This window comes from Narcine bancroftii, chromosome 1 (assembly GCF_036971445.1).
Source record: "Narcine bancroftii isolate sNarBan1 chromosome 1, sNarBan1.hap1, whole genome shotgun sequence".
Lineage (NCBI taxonomy): Eukaryota > Metazoa > Chordata > Chondrichthyes > Torpediniformes > Narcinidae > Narcine > Narcine bancroftii.
In genome coordinates this window covers 117,579,034-117,597,843 of record NC_091469.1, presented here as the reverse complement: position 1 = coordinate 117,597,843, position 18,810 = coordinate 117,579,034, and the positions used below count along the sequence as shown (strand labels likewise).

Here is an 18,810-nt window from a genome sequence, read left to right as displayed (position 1 = left end):
CCGGTACCGCACGGATGGCAGTCTCTTCAATCTGAGGCGCCTGCAAGCTCACACCAAGACACAAGAGCAACTTGTCCGTGAACTACTCTTTGCAGACGATGCCGCTTTAGTTGCCCATTCAGAGCCAGCTCTTCAGCGCTTGACGTCCTGCTTTGCGGAAACTGCCAAAATGTTTGGCATGGAAGTCAGCCTGAAGAAAACTGAGGTCCTCCATCAGCCAGCTCCCCACCATGACTACCAGCCCCCCCACATCTCCATCGGGCACACAAAACTCAAAACGGTCAACCAGTTTACCTATCTTGGCTGCACCATTTCATCAGATGCAAGGATCGACAATGAGATAGACAACAGACTCGCCAAGGCAAATAGTGCCTTTGGAAGACTACACAAAAGAGTCTGGAAAAACAACCAACTGAAAAACCTCACAAAGATAAGCGTATATAGAGCCGTTGTCATACCCACACTCCTGTTCGGCTCCGAATCATGGGTCCTCTACCGGCATCACCTACGGCTCCTAGAACGCTTCCACCAGCGTTGTCTCCGCTCCATCCTCAACATCCATTGGAGCGCTTTCATCCCTAACGTCGAAGTACTCGAGATGGCAGAGGTCGACAGCATCGAGTCCATGCTGCTGAAGATCCAGCTGCGCTGGATGGGTCACGTCTCCAGAATGGAGGACCATCGCCTTCCCAAGATCGTGTTATATGGCGAGCTCTCCACTGGCCACCGTGACAGAGGTGCACCAAAGAAAAGGTACAAGGACTGCCTAAAGAAATCTCTTGGTGCCTGCCACATTGACCACCGCCAGTGGGCTGATATCGCCTCAAACCGTGCATCTTGGCGCCTCACAGTTTGGCGGGCAGCAACCTCCTTTGAAGAAGACCGCAGAGCCCACCTCACTGACAAAAGGCAAAGGAGGAAAAACCCAACACCCAACCCCAACCAACCAATTTTCCCCTGCAGCCGCTGCAACCGTGTCTGCCTGTCCCGCATCGGACTTGTCAGCCACAAACGAGCCTGCAGCTGACGTGGACTTTTATCCCCTCCATAAATCTTCGTCCGCGAAGCCAAGCCAAGCTATAATGGCACGGCGGCCAGCGGGCCAGCTCTAATACATATTTGATATGATCTTGCGGGCCAAATATAATTATATCACGGGCCAATTTGGCCCGCAGGCCTGAGTTTGACATGTGTGACCTAGAGGAAGGAAGTCAGAGAGATGAGGGAAAGAGAGAATGGGAGAGAATTTGCAAAGCATTCTGGGATTTGCAGTATTAGCTGTGCAGTGCTATAATGGCAAAGACCATGTCAGTAGTTCCTCTGTTTGCGCAAAAGCCGCACTGTGATTCTGGGAGAATATTCTCGGAGACACTAGGTATTATTCTATTTAGTAGAATCCTAGCGAAGATTTTGCCTGCAATGGAGAGCAACGTGATTCCCCTGTAGTTTGAGCAGTCTGATTTCTCGCCTTTGTTTTTGTACAGGGTGATGATGGTGGCATCACGAAGATCCTGAGGCAGTTTTCCTTGGTCCCAACAAAGCTTGAAAAACTCATGCAGTTTGGCATGCAGAGTTTTGATGGAAATTGGAGTAGTCAATTTTGATGCCATCCAATTGGAGACTACCAAGATTGAATACAAGGTATTGCACCTCCAATTTACAGGTAGCCTCAACTTATTAGTATATGAGAGGCCATGGACAGATTTGTCAGTGTGGCAATGGTGTGTGGAATTGAAGTGGTAGGCCACTGGGAGGTCCTTGTCATTGCAGCGAATAAAAAGATCTCCCAGTCTGTGTGCAGTCTCACTGAAGGAGAGGAGGCCACAACAGGGGCACCATACAGGGCCACAAGTAAAATGTTACTTCACTTGGAAGGACTGTTTGGAGCCATGAATAGTGGTTAGGGAGGAGGTGCAAGTGCAAATGTAGCACTTCTTGCAGTCACAGAGGAAGGCCACAAGGAAGCTTTTAGTGGGAAGGGATGAGTGGACGAGGGCGTTGCAGAGGGAGTGTTCCCTATGGAAAACAAAGAGGTACCTTTTTAATTGGATGTCTGCTTGATTTTCAGCACTCCTAAGGAAGGGCAGAGGCCCAAACGTCAACTGCTTTTTATTTCATATGGATGCTACATGACCTGCTGAATTTCTGCAGCAAAACAATCATGACTTCTTAAGTAACTCAGTAAATGTGGTTGAAATTTGCTTCAGGTTTTTACATCAAGCTTTTGTTGCATTTTACATCAGGCCTGTTAAAATGCAACTTAGTCTGTTGTCAATTGCTGTTTCGGTCTTGCTGAGACTTAGATAAGAAATATGTTCATTCAGCAAAAATAGCTGCATTTTCTATCATTTCAAAAATTCAGCTATTATTAATTATGCATAGCTATCATTATTTAGAAGAAGGCATGGTTAGTGCAACACTATTACAATGCCAGCCACCTTGGTTTACCAGCACTGTCTGCAAAGCATTTATAAGTTTACTTCATATGCGTGTGGGTTTCCTCCAGGTTCTCCTGTCACCTCCCACATTATGGTGGACAGTTAGTTAGTTGATCACGTGGGTACAATTGGGTAGTGTGGGTTCATGGGCAGGAGGGCCTGTTACTATGCAATATAACCATATAACCATTTACGGAGCGGAAACAGGCCATGTTGGCCTTTAATTACTTTAAAAATCTTCTTCACTCCAGCTCATTCACACTCTTAAACTGAAGATAGGCAAAGAGTAATCTTAGTTGTGTGTCAACACAAACTTCCTAAAAAAAAAGTCAGGAGTCAACTAAGGTAACCACTCTATAGGTGAGGAATATTAATGAAGTTCTGTATCCAGTTCAGTGCAAAGAGATGCAAAACTTGTTCTTGTATTCTTAATATGCCTCTAATTGTCAATTAGTGCTGAGTTAAAGACAGTTTTGCACTGAAACTGGCCAAGCTAATTTTCAATTAAAACCCACACAGACCTTTCATCTCAACAGCATGAGTTGGATTTATGCATGGACTTTGGTGATGAAAAGTGAGTGCATGGTCAAGCAACAGGACTGACATTCATCTTATAATGAAAAAATAATGGAATAATTTTAATACTAGTCTGTTCTGTCTCTTATGCAAAGACCCATCAGCATATTTAATCATCTCCAAGCTAGAATACTGACTATTCAAACCAACAAAAATCTTTTTGTTTACTTGACTTATTCTGTACAATGTCTTCTCTGTAAACTTAATTAACTCTCAAGAATCTCGTTATGGTCTGCATCAAGGTATTTTTCTTGATAACTAATTCTAGGCAGCTTTGCAGCACCCAGTACTGGTAAGCTTGTCCAGTTGGGGCCCCTTTCATCATTTAGGCATTGGTTTTCAGGGTAATCTGAAGGTTACCATTAAATATTTTGCTCTTGTGAAGACCCTTGCAGGACAATTTGATGAAAGAAGAAATAATTATTAAGAATAAGCAAGGAAGATCAATACATTTACGTTTATAAGTTTGAGGACATTTTGGCCAGCTCTACTCAGTAGTGTGGAAAACAACAGTATTGTATTTTGGTGTCCCTTATTGTCACTGTAAGAATTGATGTATCTGTTAAAATAAGATTTGAACAAAGAGTAGCATGTAAGTACCTATTATATTTGAAGATGTTCATTAAAATATTTCTACCTTTCATCTCTTGCCATGTGGTGACCTAGTGGGGTTTCAAGTGCAACTTGCAGTAGTAGTAGAGTAGCTCTGGTGGAAAATATTTTTCTGCTTGAGAAAGAAGGCCCTTTTCCATTGACACCCTGTCCCTGGAATTAACTGGGTCCAGTGGGAAAAGGAACACTGTCCGAATGCTGGCCTCAAATGATGTCATTTTATGCTGGGGATTAAATGCTTCTACACCTACTTGTATCCCTGGCGTTTGTTGACGCTGGCGTGCTGATAAAACCAGTGGAAAAGGAACAGCAGAATGTTGCCCATTTTCAGTTGAAGGTAGAATGCTCCAATCCCCAGGGATGAGAGAAAATCATAGAATCCGAGGAAGGGAGTGTCAGGGAGAGGAGGGGGGGAAGAGTTGTGGGGGGGAGAGAGAGAGAGAGTTGTGGGAGAGAGGGAGGGCACGAGCGTGTGTGTCAGAGAGAGAGAGAGTTGAAGAGTGAACATTATCTCATGGCTTCTGCACTCAATCCCCCAAGCTACTGAAGGCCAACATGCCTTCTTAACCACCCTATCAACTTGCATGGCACCTTGAGGGATTTATGTATCTGGACCCCTAGATCACCCTTATCCTCTCCAGTGTTAGTAATTCTGCCTTTAAGCATACACCATGCCTTCAAGTTCGACCATCCAAAGGGCATCACTTTGCACTTGTCTGGATTGAACTCTACATCTGCCCAACTCTGCATCCTGCATATATACTTTTGTAATCTTTGACAACCTTCATTGTCTACGACATCGCCAACATTTTTACCATCTGCAAATATTCAAGTCATTTCTAAAAATCACAAAGACCAGGGGTCCCAGAACAGATCCTTGCAGAACTCCACCAGTCACTGACCTCCAGGCAGAATACTTTCTGTTCACGACTGATCTCTGCTTTCTAATTCTGTAACCACACAGCTAAAGTTCCATGGATTCTATGCCTTGTGACTTTCTGAACAAGCCTCCCATAATGATGCTTTTGCCCTCATTACTGTTCTTGCTGATTTATCCAATATCAGATCGAAACAGAAAATGAAATCCCCCGACCAATATATTTTGTCTGCCCTCTGCTGCTTTTAAAAAGATATCCTTCATAAAGGCTTAATTGTCATAATTTGGAGTGTAAATATTCATAAACATCCAGGATTCTGCATAAATTTTTCAATGTGCCATGACAAACCTTCCACCTTGTTCAAATGAAATATCTTCTTTTACTGATACATTTTTATTAATTAAAATCACTAATCTTTTCACCTTTGAACCGAAAGAAGATGATATTACTGGCCTCACCCATCCTATTTTTTTTAATTTAGTATGTTCCAATTTAATAAGGTGTGTTTCCTGCAAGAAAACTACATCTTCCTTTGTATGCCAAGACCTTTTTCTTTTTTTCACCGGCTGGTTTAGCCCGTTAACATTCAGACTAATAAACTTTAACGTTTTATCCATACCAGTTTTTAAACAAATATTCTTCAGTAATAAAACTTTTTCAATTATTCAAGTGATCTTTTCCATTATAAAAAAAAGTGTATATAATACCATGCTCTGACAGTGACATAAACAAAAAATCCCAGAAGCCTGTGGGGAAAAAACCTGCAAAATCTTCCAAGAAAAAAAGAACCCCTCCCTTTAGTGCCATCTTGCAAAACTGCTGCTCTCCCAGTGCCATTATCCCCTTTTGTCTGGAGTCTTCACCCTGCTACTATTTTTACCAAGTTCTCGCTCTTTCTTGAACTCTCCCTGCAAATTTCAATAACATTTAACAATAAGTACAAGATGGTTTAAAAAAAAAATACACTTTTTACTTGGTCCAAATGTAAACATTTTTCTTAGTCTTCTTATTTAATATCTTTAATCTTTGTAAAATTTTTCCACTTCCTTTGTCTTGATAAAACATTGATTTCCATCCGTTACTTCGATCCTCAAAATCGCAGGATATATCATCGAGTATTCTTTGACTGCAATTGCCTTTTTACATCAACATACTCCTTCCTTTGCTTAATCAAAGTTGGGCTAAAGCCTTGAAAGAAGAACACCTTAATGCCGTTGATCTCTAGTGGGCCATTGTGTTGCTTGGAGTAATCAAATGCTGAGGGGAGTCATGTGATGGCGTAGTGGCCGGACGGTGAACTCCAGCCCTCTCCAGAAAAGTCGGAAAAAATAAAGGAAAACACTGTTAGAAATTAAAGTACCTTTAAAGAAATTGCTCGAGACAAAAATTGAGAACAAAGAACATTTATTACTACAACAATGCAAAGTTGGGTGCTTCCCCTTACCCTGGGAATACACACACATACTGGGGCTCACCCAACTTTTATACAGTCAATTTCAGTATCAGAGTGCCCTCCCCCTTACATTCTTCTGCCCCCTGGATGGGTTTGGCATAGGCAATCCTTCCTGCCTACGTGCAGTTTCAGTACACTTGGAGGACCAGGGGGTATCCTGTGGGTGCCCCATCATGTCATTGTCCTTATTCACACCTTCCTGATTCTCGGGGCTACAGTCTCTTGATATGCAGAGTTGACTCATTCTATCTAGGGTTGGCTAATTTCATATGTATAAATCTGTGTATGGTTAGCTAATTAGATATGTAGGACTTGGTACTTCTGTCCAGGGCTAGGAGACCCTTATCTGATCCAGACTACCTCAACTTCCTACATTCTATTGTACCTTACCATTCCTTATCTTAGTCTTATGGTCTTGTCACAAAGACTAGAAGATTCTTATGTTAATCGTGCTGACTCTGCTTTCCTGCATCCTAACCCCCAAGCTTATCCTGTTTGTACTGGTTACAGCCATTTACTGATGAACTTTAGTTTCTTCCATGTTCATAATTTTAGATCAATTTTCCAATCTCTCACAACACAAAGGCACAAAAATAAAAATTAAAGTAAAGTGAGTATAAAGGTGGAAAGAAGATGGCGACGAAAAAAGAAAAATCGAAACCAACGGTAAGAAGAGAGGAAGAGAAGACAACGGAAGAAGAAGGAGAAGGCCTTACCTGTTCGAAGAGGCTTGCGGTGGAGAGAGAAACCCGCTCCCTCAGGTCGGTAGAAAGTAGACTACAAAAATGGCTCGCTGAGCCGAGTAAAAGTGCGCAACCGCGCATGCGCGAGGAATCGCGCATGCGCGATGCGAATGAAAAAAAACACACCGACGGGAGGGGTGACCAGCTGGGGAGTCGATCTCCACAGCCGGCAATGACAGCTGCAGAACACCTGCAGCAAGAGGAGAACATAGAAGACAACGAAAACAAGAAAGAAGAGAAGAAAAGGACAACAAAGAAACAACAGATGGCCAACCCAGAGGAAGAAGAAGAGGAAGAGTACAGTGAAATAGAAGAAGAAGGGAAAGGCAAGACAAAGGATATACTTTCTCTTATTAAAGAATACATGGATTCATTTAAAGAATGGCAAGCGCAAGAATTTAATGATTTAAGAAGAAGAATAAACAATGCAGAAGAGAAAATAGATATGACCTTATCAGAAATGGGAAAAAGAATGGACAAGGTGGAAGAACGAGAAGCAGCAGTAGAAATGGAGGTAGAGGACTTGAAAAAGAAATTAGAGGAATCTAATAAAAAAGTTAGAGTAATCAAATGCTGCTCCCAAAACCGCTTCCCGTTCCCCATAACTCAACTAAAAACTCTTACCAGGACTGGCCATGGTCGCTGGTTGTCAGATCTTCTGGGATCAAGGGTCCTATGAGTCCTTTCTATTTTTAGTTTTCCATTGAACTTATTTTCTCCCAACACTTGTGGGATTCAAGTTTCAAAGAAGCTCACCGGGTCTCTCCCTTCAGTCCCTTACTTTAAACCAATAATCCAAATATTTTTGTGTCTGCTAAAATTCTCCATGGTCTATCTTATCCAACATAGCTTGTTTATCCAAGTCCAGCTTCTTCGCGTCCTCTTCTAAAGCTTTCAGCTTTTCTTGCATTATAACCAAGTCATCTTCCACTTGGCCCATTCGTTGCATTAAATCCTCAATTGCCTCTTTAAATTTAGTCATCTTCTCTGACATATCTCTCACTGCGGTTTCAACACCCATAAAATTATTGCATAAAGTCTCCATCCTGTCCAGGGCCCCCACCTCCCAGCATTGCCAGGTTCAGCCAGTCCCAAGGCTGTTCATGTGCCACTCCCTTTCAGGTTTTCACTCGACGTTACTGGCTGAGATGGTGTCTCCTCTGATTTTATTTATTTTGCCATCTTGGCTTCTTAATGTTTATTTTGTTCATTCACAGTGAAAAAAAATTCTTAATTTTAAACTTTTAAACCATCTTTTTAATACTCTTCACAGAGAACCTATCCAACCTATCCACCTGTCTAGAATAGATCCTTCACATGGCCATGCCCCAGAGGCCATTGTTTAAGAATAAGCGGTAGGCCATTTAGAATGGAGTTAAGGAAAAACTTTTTCACCCAGAGAGATGTGGATCTGTGGAATGCTCTGCTTCAGAAGGCAGTGGAGGCCAATTCTCTGGATCCTTTCAAGAAAGAGTTAGATAGAGCGCTCAATGATAGCAGAGTCAAGGGATATGGGAAGAAGGCAGGAATGGGGTACTGATTATGGATGATCAGTCATAATCACAGTGAATGGTGATGTTGGCTTGAAGGGCCGAATGGTCTACTCCTGCACCCATTGTCTATTGCAGTAAGGAGGTGGCAGTTAATATTTGGAAAGTTGAAGTCTCCAATAATAACAACCCTGGGGTTTTTTTTGCTCCATTCCAAAATGTGCATGCTGGTCTGTTCCTCAGTGCCCTGAGGGCCATTTGGGGGGGCCTTCTGACAACTCCTAGTACAGTGATTGCTCCTAACCTATTTCTGACTTCTACTCACACCGACTCAGTAGACACTCCCTCCACAGTGTCCTCCCTTTCTGCGGCTGTGATACAATCCCTGACCAGTAATGTTACTCCTTTTCTCCCCCCCCCCCAACCCTCTTTTTACCCTCCCACCCCATCCTATCCCTTTTAAATCCTCTAAGCCCTCATACCTGCATCAGCCAATCCTGTTCTTGCATCAGCCAGGTCTCTGTAATGACCACAACATTGTAATTCCACGTACTGATCCATGCTCTAAGTTAATATCCTTTATTCCTGATACTCCTTGCATTGAAATAGACAAATTTTAAATCCTCCTACTGGTTAGATTTATGCTTCCTTCCCTGCCTGTTTTTTCTCACAAACTCACAACCCGTTGCATCATCCTTTCTACCTTTTATTCTATTTACTTCCCTCACACTCTGGTTCCCATCCCCCTACCAAACTGGTTTAAACACTCCCCAACAGTTCTTGCAAATCTGCCTGTCAGGATATTGGTCCCTCTCCAGTTCAGGTGCAGCCCATCCTTTTTGTACAAGTCATAATTTTCCCAGAAGAGATTCCCAATGATCCACAAATCTGAACCCCTGCCACTACACTGACTCTTCAGCCACGCATTCATCTGCCACAACTTCCTCACTGTTGTGTGGCACAGGCATCAATCCTGAGATTACCACCCTTGAGGCCCTGCTTCTCAGCTTCCTTTCTTCCCTCTTTAGGACCTCATCCTACTCCTATCTACGTCATTGGTACCAATGTGGACCATGACATCTGGCTGCTCTCTCTCCCACTTGAGAATGTTGTGGACTCAGTCGGAGACGTACCTAACCCTAGAACCTGCGAGGCAACATAATTTTCCGGATGTCTTGATCTTGTTCACAGAACCTCCTATGTATTCGCCTAACTATCGAATCCCCAATCACTATAGATCTCGTAGCCGAAGGGAAGACTTTGTGTCAGAGACCTGACCACTATGACTTGTCCCTGGTAGATCATTACCCACCCCCCTGCCCCCCCAGTATCCAAAACAGGATATTTATTGTTGAGTGGAACAGCCACAGCAAACTGTAAAATACCAAGCTGCAGGTGTTTATCATAGAACACAACAGAACAGAATTAGGTTATTTGGCCCATCTGGTAATGTTCCAGTTCAATGTTATCACTTCCAGAGTTTTATGAGTTGTACATTACAAGTGATTTGTATTGCACAAACAACCAGTTTTACACAGGTATGCCTAGAAACTGGTCTTGTAATTTCACTCCAAAACCTTGCCAAAAATAATGATCCTATCTCCCTTTACTTCCCAGCAGCCCACCCTCTTTTGACCACTTTTCCTCCAGATAAACCCCATGCCCCGGCTTTCACCCCCACAACACTTGGGGTATAAACCAAGACTTGCTCGATTCCCATTCCACAGTCCATGGTGGTAGAGCACAAGAGGAAGTGTCTTAAGCGTGTAACATATGTTCAGTTCCTTCTGTGCATTGAGGTAAACAAGAAGTCTGTAGATGCGTGGGACTAGTTCAGTGCACAAAAGTGCTGGTGGAACTCAGTAGGTCATTCAGCATCCATGGAAAGCAGTAGTCATAATTTTGGGTGTGAGCCCTTGTTTGGGTATGCTGAAAATCAGGCAGATGCCCAAAAAAGAGGGTGAGGTGCTGACTTGCAAATGGATACAGGTGGGAGGAGGAAGAAGAGAAAGGAGCTGAGAGGTGAGAAGAGGGCTGAGAAAGATTCTCTCTGAGAGGAGAAAGGTAGGGAAAGGGGTGGGGAGCTAAAGGAAAGGAGTCAGATGGATGAGAGAAAATAGCATTGAGTACTGCCTGTGTTCTGCTGAATTTTCCACAAGCAGGACCTTGAATGATCACTTGATGGTTAATGTGATTTTAGAGATGCTAACCAATTTCTGCACAGTTTTTTAAAGTCATAAATTATAATGTATATGTAGCATTCATGCTACGCGAGTATGGAGAAGAGCAACGTGCACACCAAAGCCTTGGGAAACTAGACTGATTTAGTGCTCTGGCCGTCGTGCTTATATGGTCCCTAGGCGCTGATGTCGGGGTCCCATGTCATCAGATCGCCAGCCTCTATGATTGGCTGGCATTCCCACCTGAGTTCGCCATCTTCCCGCCATGCAGAGATACCTGGATGATGGCCAGTCTCATCCCCAGTTCTGCATGGTTAGCATGTTCGTCAGCCATTTTGTGGGCCGGTCCATGTCTCCTTGCACGGGCCGCTATGCGATTTTCCCCTCCCCCCCACCCCCCCCCCCCCCCCCCCCAGAACTGACAATTGGGTCAGTGTCCGTAACCTTGGGCTGCCTGCACCTACGTCACAGGGGAGGAGTGGAGACCAGGCGGTCAACAGTAAAAGTCTTCTCCTTACTGCCGACGTAAGGACAAAGATGGAACCATTGTCCCTGTCAACCCTGTAGGGCTCCTCATAGGGTCGTTGTAGGGGCAGCCAGTGTGAGCCCCTTCTCACAAATATGTACTAACAAGTCTTTAAGTCCCTGGGGGTGTTATGTTTTGGCTAGCCATGTGGTGGGGGTTGCCACGGGATCAGGGACCCCAGTTTTCACCACAAGTTCTTGAGGGCCGCGGGGTCTTACGGGAATTTATCGAGGGCCAGGATCTCCCCAGGAATTATTAAGGACACGCCATAGACCATCTCCGCTATGGGGGCATTGAAATCCTCCTTTGACATGGTACAAATCCCCAACAGGACCCAAGGCAGTTTGTCCACCCAGTTGAGACCCTTGAGCCAAGCCATCAAGGCTGCTTTGAGGTGTCTGTAAAAGCTCTCCATCAATTCATTCGCCAGAGGGTGATACGCTGTGGTGGGTTGGAGCTGTTAGCCAGCACTGCCCAGAGGTGAATTATGCTCCCCTGTCCAGGGTTGGGTGCTCTGAGACCCCAAATCTGGACACCCATGTGTTGATGAGTGCTCTGGCACAGGTTTCTCTGATGGTATCAGGCAGTAAGACCGCCTCCGGGCACCACACGGATCAGGCAACCATGGTCAAGAGGTATCTAGCTCCATGGGAAACTGGTAACAGTTCCACATTGTCGATATGTACATGGCTAAGCCTGTGCCGTGCTGGTTCAAAAGTCTGTGTGGGCACTCTTGTGTGAACCTGAACTTTGGAGGACTGACAGTTTGTGCAGGTTTTCGCCCACTGGTTGACCTGTTTACAGAGGCCATTCTAGTTAAACCTGGTAGCCACCATTTTGACCTTGGCTCGGATTGTGGGGTGCGCCAGGTTGTGGATAAAATCAAAAACCTGGCGCCTCCATGCAGCTGGAACTATAGGGCAGGTGCTGCCGGTAGAGACGTCGCACAGCAGTGTCATATTACCTGGGCCGCCAGGGATGTCCTCCACCCTGAGGCTGGAGACGGCTGACCTATACACAGGGATCTCGGGGTTCTGCTGCTGCACTTTGGCGAGGGCCACGTGGTTGACCTCCTTGGACAGGGCATGTACCAACTCGATCATGGGGCATGATAGAGCATCGGCTGTCACGTTGCTTTTCCCTGCGATGTGCTGTATGACCATGGTAAATTTGGACACATAGGACAAGTGTCTCTGTTGTCAGGCCAACCATGGAAGGTGAAGGTCAGCGGCTTGTGATTGATGAAGATCTTGAATTGCCGGCCTTCCATCGATGAAATAGACAAATGCAAATGGAAGGTATGGCTCACTGCACCCATTAGCTGCTGAAAAGTTCGTGCCACGATCTGTAGGCTGAAGGACATGCAGAGAAATTCACACAAGCCAAAGGGAGTAATAATTGCAGTCTTGGGGATGTCCTGGGGGTGACCCCGGATGAGGTTCACCTTGGAGAACACACATGCCCTGTGCAGGTTGTCGGCAAAGTCTTGGATGTGGGACACGAGCTATATCGGGCATGGTAGCCTCGTTGAGGTGGTGGTAGTCGCCGCGTGGTCTCCAACCCCCCCCCCCCCCCCCCACCCCACCCAACTGATTTGGAGGGGGGAGGCCCAGGGACTGTCGGAGCACCATATAGTACCCAGCTCCTCCATTTTCTTAAACTCCTCCTTCACTAGGCTGAGTTTTTTGGGAGGGAGTCGGTGTACCCTGGTATGAAGCAGAGGCCCCTTGGTCAAATTGTGGTGCCTTACCCCCATGCTTTGGCTCGGCTGTGGAGAACTATGGCGCCACTATCGAGGGGAACTCCGCCAGGATGCAGGCAAATTCATTGTCTGAGAGTGTAGTAGAGTCCAGGTGGAGGGCAGGTAGCTTGGGTTCCCCAGAGACAGAGTCTGAAAGGTTCTGACATGTACCAAGCACTGTTCCTTGAAGTCAACAAGTAAGCAGTGGGCCTGAGGAAGTCAATCTCCCAGGAACGGTTGCACCACTGTGTGACAGGGTGAAGGTCCATGTAAAGTGGCTGTTGCTGAACCGAAGGAGAATGGTGTAGGTCCCAAAAGTCCGAATGGAGGAGCTATAGGCTGCCCTCAGTGCTGGGCCCTGCTTGCTGTTGTGGGTATCGTGGCCTGCGAGGGTATCTAGGGATCCGTGTCGACCAGGAAGTTCCTGCCTGACAAGGAGTCCCAGACATAGAGGAGGCAATCACATGGCCATCCGCCGCAGCCATCAATGACAATTGGCCAGAGAATTTCCAGGAAACCCACAGGGTGGGCGGCATCGACGGGCCTACACACCCCATTGGTGATGATAGTAGTGTAGCTGTCCTGAGGTATTAACTTGCCTCTCCACTGGTCTTGATCTTGCAAGCGGCTGTTTGTTGGGCTTGCCAATGTGGTCTTCCACAGCGCTGGTATCCTTTGCTCTCCAGAGCATGTCCATCTGGGCTGCGACCCTCCAGAATTCGCTGAAGTCCTTGACTATGAGCAAGAATCAGATATCCTCGGACATTTGCTCCAGAAAAATCTGCTTAAAGAGCAGGCAAGGCTTGTGACCCTTGGTTAGATCAAGCAACTCACTCATTAGGGTGGACAGGACCCTGTCCCTCATTCTGTCCATATGCAGCCCGGTGTGTCCTTTGCCGCTGTGTCCTGATCAAGGGTGCTCATGATGTAGAAGTAGCAGGTGCCGTCATCGGCAATGTGCCGAAGCTGGAACTGAGCCTGGAACTTCATGTGTGGCTGCGACACCCAAAAAGTTGGGAGCCTGAGTGAGACCGCGTGGATGGTCACTGGTTCCATTTGATCCGTCATCTTCGGGTCTAACTGCCGGTGAACCTGTCTGGGTCACCAATGTAGTGTTCGTGCTGCACGAGCGTGGAGAAGAACACGCACACCAAAACCTTCAGAAATGAGACTGGTTTATTACTTTGGCCATTGTGCTTATATGGGGCCTCAGGTGCTGATGACAGGATTCTACGTCATTGGAGCACTAGCCTGGGAATGGCTGGTGTTTCTGTTTTCAGCCAGAGTTCCTCATCTTCCCACTGTGCAGAGGTCACCTGGATGACTGCTGGTTTCATCCCCAGGTCCACCCAGTCACCACGTTTGTCAGCTATTTTGCGGGCCACGTGTCTGTGTGTGGGCAGCTACATACATTTCATTTTCTCAGTTTATATCATGCAAGGCATTTAGCTTGTCATATCTATACTAATTCAAAACAAATCCAAATCACTTTCCATAGTCTTGAATTTTATTCTTTTCACTTTTTTTTCTGTTAAACATTGCTCTATGGTAATCAGTTTGCAAATGTAAAGGAGTGTGCCTATATGTTTCCAAAGCCTTGATTTTATTGCCTGCTATTCTAATGCATTAGATCTTGAGATGCTCAGTTTGGTTTGTATTCAGTGAATCAGTTATATTTAAAGTTTAAATGTTTGCTTTTAACTATTAAACTCTGTCTTTGTTTCCTTTTTAAATTTTAGGTTTCGACATAGTCCAAACTGTTGGTACTTACGACCATGGTCCATCCACAGCTGGATTCGACAGTGTCTAAAGTACAATGCTAAGGAGAAGGCCTTGCACACATTGAGGAACCAGGTATAATAATAAATGATTCCATTATATATATAAACACATTGCAAAAGACTATTTTTAAAAAGTATGAAAAATATAATTCAGCAGAGAATCTGAAAATAAATTTTAATCTTGCAAAAATGTAATTCTTCATTATTCCTGATATTAGTCTGAAATAGTTGCCAAAGCAGTTCATCTGTGTGTGACTTGATCTAAAATAGATTCACAATACAGGTCAAGTACCCCTTATCTGAAATGCTTGGGTGTAGAATTTATTTGGTTTTGGGTTTTTTTTTCGGATTTTGGAACAATAGAACTTAGCAGAATACCTGCACCAGTAGTTAAACAACAACAACAAGCAACGGCAGGCTTTTCAAGCGCTAACATGACACCTCAAGTGGAAAATTCACATGAAATAGTACTTACCAAAAGAGAAAATCTGCTCACAAAAGAATACTATCTTCCCATTGCTGCCGACACCGGTCCCTGACTCCTCCCCACTTCTGCCGCTGGTCCCTGCTCCTGCCTGGGAGCCCGAAGTCCTCACTCCTTCCCAGGAACCCAAGGCGACTTCTTCGATGCAGACAACACCACACCCAGTGTTGAGAATGGAGTCGCTGACTTTGGCTACAGCTGATGCTGAAGATTCAGATCCAGCTCCATTTAGCATCTTCCCAACCAGAAGCAAAAATTTTGTTTTTTTAACTGTTATTGTGATCAAACTGGTGCCAACAGAGCATCAGAGACCCACGTGGGGAAGTCGGGTGTTGAATTTTTTTCCACTTGTGACATCATGTCAGTGCTAAAAAAAATTTGTATATTTTTGGATTTTGGATTTTCAGATAAGGAGGTACACATTGTAAATGAATATTCCAAAGTATTTGAAACAATCTGTTTTTGGAATTGGTAATGCATAAATTGAGCCTCTGTGCACTTCCAAAGTGACAGTGTTATCCTGATGTCACAAGTAAAGCATAAAACAATCTGATTGAAAATAAGAATCAAATAATATTTCGTGTTGTTATCTACATAAGCACAGACACCCTCATTCTGACTCCTATAATGAGCTTCTGAATCAGAATTTGCTGATACCAATTTGCATAAATATGTTGCGCAAAACTTAAATTGGGCATATTTGGAATCTTGATGGCATATGAGTGGTGCAATTTCCAGACCATTGGATGTTGTTCTAATTAATACTCCAGTGCGTATTTAATTCACTTTTTGCTTTAAGATGTTACACAGTAGTTTCATAAATTTTCCAGCGAATCCAGTAAGTTTAAAGGGAGCATGGGAAGCTGAGTTTTAGTGACTGTACGACTGCCATTTTTGCTCTATCTTCAAATTTGCTAATTACACCAGAGTTATAGACTGGGTATCATATAATGACAAGACAGAATATTGGAAACAGTGGAAGTCTAGTGGCATGATGCCAAGATAATCTCACTCTCTGAACATAAATAAGACAAAGGAGATGGTCAATGACTGCAGGAGAGGGGGCAGAGTCCACACCCCTGTCCACATTAATGGTACTACATTTAAAAGAATAGATACTTGGTAATTTTGTATAAATATCTCCAGTGACCTGACTTGGGTCAAGCACTTTGACACAATGGTCAAGAAAGTGCATCAATGCCTCTACTTTCTGAGAAGACAAAGGAAGTTCAGCATGTCCCCCATATTCCTCAACAACCGCAGGTGCACTATTGAAAGCTAAATGCATTACTGCATGGTATGGGAGTTGTTCAAGATCAGAAAAAGCTATAGAACATAATGCTAACTTCCCTCCCCCAATGGGCTCCATCTACATCTCCCACTGCAGCCAATATATCTAGATATATATGTGTAGCCATCACACTCCATTCTCCCTCTTCTTATTGGGAGAAGGCTTATGCTAACAGTTTCTTCCTTGTAAACTATCAGGCTCCTGAATAAACCCTAAAACAGTGTTATCATGCTGCCCTTCCTTAGTGTTAATTAAAATAGTATAACCCCTGGCATCCGGAACTTACAGGAATTAGTAGATGCCAGATAAGTGAGTTTTCTGCTTGCTTGAGAGTTGCTCTCCAGTAACTAATTTACTTGCATTAAGAATAAATAGTTTAAAAGACTAAAATACTATACTCTACTTATAAAGAACAAACTTCACTTTTATGAATATATAAACCTTAAAGCACTTTACTTTATTTTCAGTCACATTCTTTGAAAACATTTTCCACAGAGCTGCCAAAAAAGTGAACAATAATATTATAGATAATTAACTCCCCCTCCCCAAGTTTACAGGTAAAGCCTTACTCATATACTTAATAATATAATCAGGGATAAGGACACCTTTAAGAGTGTCACCCTAATGCCGAACAGCATCAACCAGCTCTTCATCCTGGGTGGCGTCATTTTATTCAAATAGCTGCTATGAGCAAAGCACGATCAAGGCACTCCGCTGGCTGAATATTGCTCTCATTTTCACCAAAGATTTGTATGTTACCAGAGAAAATTTGATTTTATAATAGTAACTTTTTATTTATTTAAAAAATTTTATTTATTTACTTTCCCTTTTTTTCCCGCTTGCTTGTTTTTTGGATAACAGGAATTTTACTGTAGTACTTTTCATTGCAAACCTCCCACACTTAAATCTATTTCCAGAAATTAATCTGAAATTTGTGGAAGATTCCTCTCAAAGTATTTGAAAAAGCATTTTTCATAGCAATTTTTAGTTTCATATTCTGTACAGAACCAGCCTTGACTGGAAAAAATGTGAGATTTATGCAGTCAATAGAATGGAAATCCATTATTATCTAAGACTGTATTTTGGCAGTAGTCCTGTGCACTAACATACTATATCTTAGTAGTAAACAGACACTAATGTTTTTGTGACAATTTTTCTCTAACATCTCATGTGGATTTACACCTCAAAGATCTTATCTTTGCTATTTCGTTTTGTGATAAGAAAATATTGGACCATGTTCCCATAATCAGTGCCTTGAAAGCTAGATAGTAAAGACTGAGGTAACTAAGGATGGATACATGACAGCTGCTTGACTTTTAAATGCTGCCATTCATTCAATCTCACAATGACCTTAAGATTCAATGTTGAACTGATTACCTTGATGTGTGAAAAAAAAGAGATTTATAGTGACTGGTACCTTTTTGGACAATGCTTACAGCTCTAGTTAATTTTCCTTCTGTCAGTAGAGATGCTGGATTATTTGGGTCTGGTGAAAACTCTTCTTAAAAGATAACTTCCTGCTTGTTCTGACAAATGTTACCTTACAAGAGTGAATCTGCAGCTTTTATCTTTCTCAAGGATCTTGGCTGTTAATTGCCCTTGTCTACCTCACAGGCTTTTTAAAACAGGCAGAAAGCAACTCCCTACCACACAAGGATAGGCAATGTATAGAGGGATGCAAATCTTTTGCAGGCAAATGAGATTGGCATAGATAGGCATTCAACATGAACATGGTGGGCCAAAAGGGCCTGTTAATATGCTGTATAATTCTACAAAATAATGAGTTGGCTCTAAACCCCTGGTGTCTCCACCATTCAATATGATTGTGAATGAACCAGTACCTCTGTTTTACTTCCTCACCCAATCCCCACAGATCTCTCAGTTACTTCCATTTTACTCTTGAATTTACTCAAAGGTTTGAATGACTAACTAAAACTAGTTAGTTTTAGTTAACTAAAACATGAGTAAAATTTTGACTCTTTATTAGAAATATTTAAAATGTGCAAATATTTTGCAAAAAAGTGCAGATAATGTGAGTTTTAAATCCAGCCTGTATGATTATTTCATAGAAAATTCAAATGAAGAACAGAGCTAATATGCATTAAGTTCAATCTGACCAGAAGAACTGATATGGCAGCATAACATTCTAAATGCAACAAATTTTGTATGAATAAGAGGCCATTATGGATAAGGTTATGAACATTAGCACAAAATTATCTTTAAATGATGATTGAAGGTTACAGAAAATAAAGTTGGAACAGAACACTCAGCTTAATTTTGATGAAGGGATAAATCACAGTTTATTATTCTCAGTGATATGTCCAATTTGCTCATCAGAATGAGACCTTGGCTCAAAACCAACCTTTACATTGGAATGTTGCACGTCTGGAAATTATTTTGGATGTTAAAAAAGACTTCCCATCTTTAGAAATCCAAATTTGCTCTGGAAATGTAGAATGAAAAATCTAAATTGATTATATCAGGAGGGAAAAGATAAAGGCAGTTAAGTTTTTAAAAAAATGTAGTACATGACAGTAAATCATCCATAATAGCCAAACACAACATGCCTATGATGAATGAAGACTTGAAAAATATTAATTTGACTAACAAAGTGATA

General features: G+C 43.1%; 1 protein-coding gene across 1 annotated transcript in view; it reads left to right on the top strand.

Annotated features, from left to right (window-relative positions):
- The window catches only part of mrps27 (mitochondrial ribosomal protein S27), a 130,110-nt gene that overhangs the window by 68,765 nt on the left and 42,535 nt on the right, over positions 1 to 18,810 (top strand). The window contains exon 5 of the mRNA XM_069936790.1: positions 14,377 to 14,491. Within this exon, the coding sequence (XP_069792891.1) occupies positions 14,377 to 14,491 (115 nt within the window). The remainder of the gene's footprint in view (positions 1 to 14,376; positions 14,492 to 18,810) is intronic.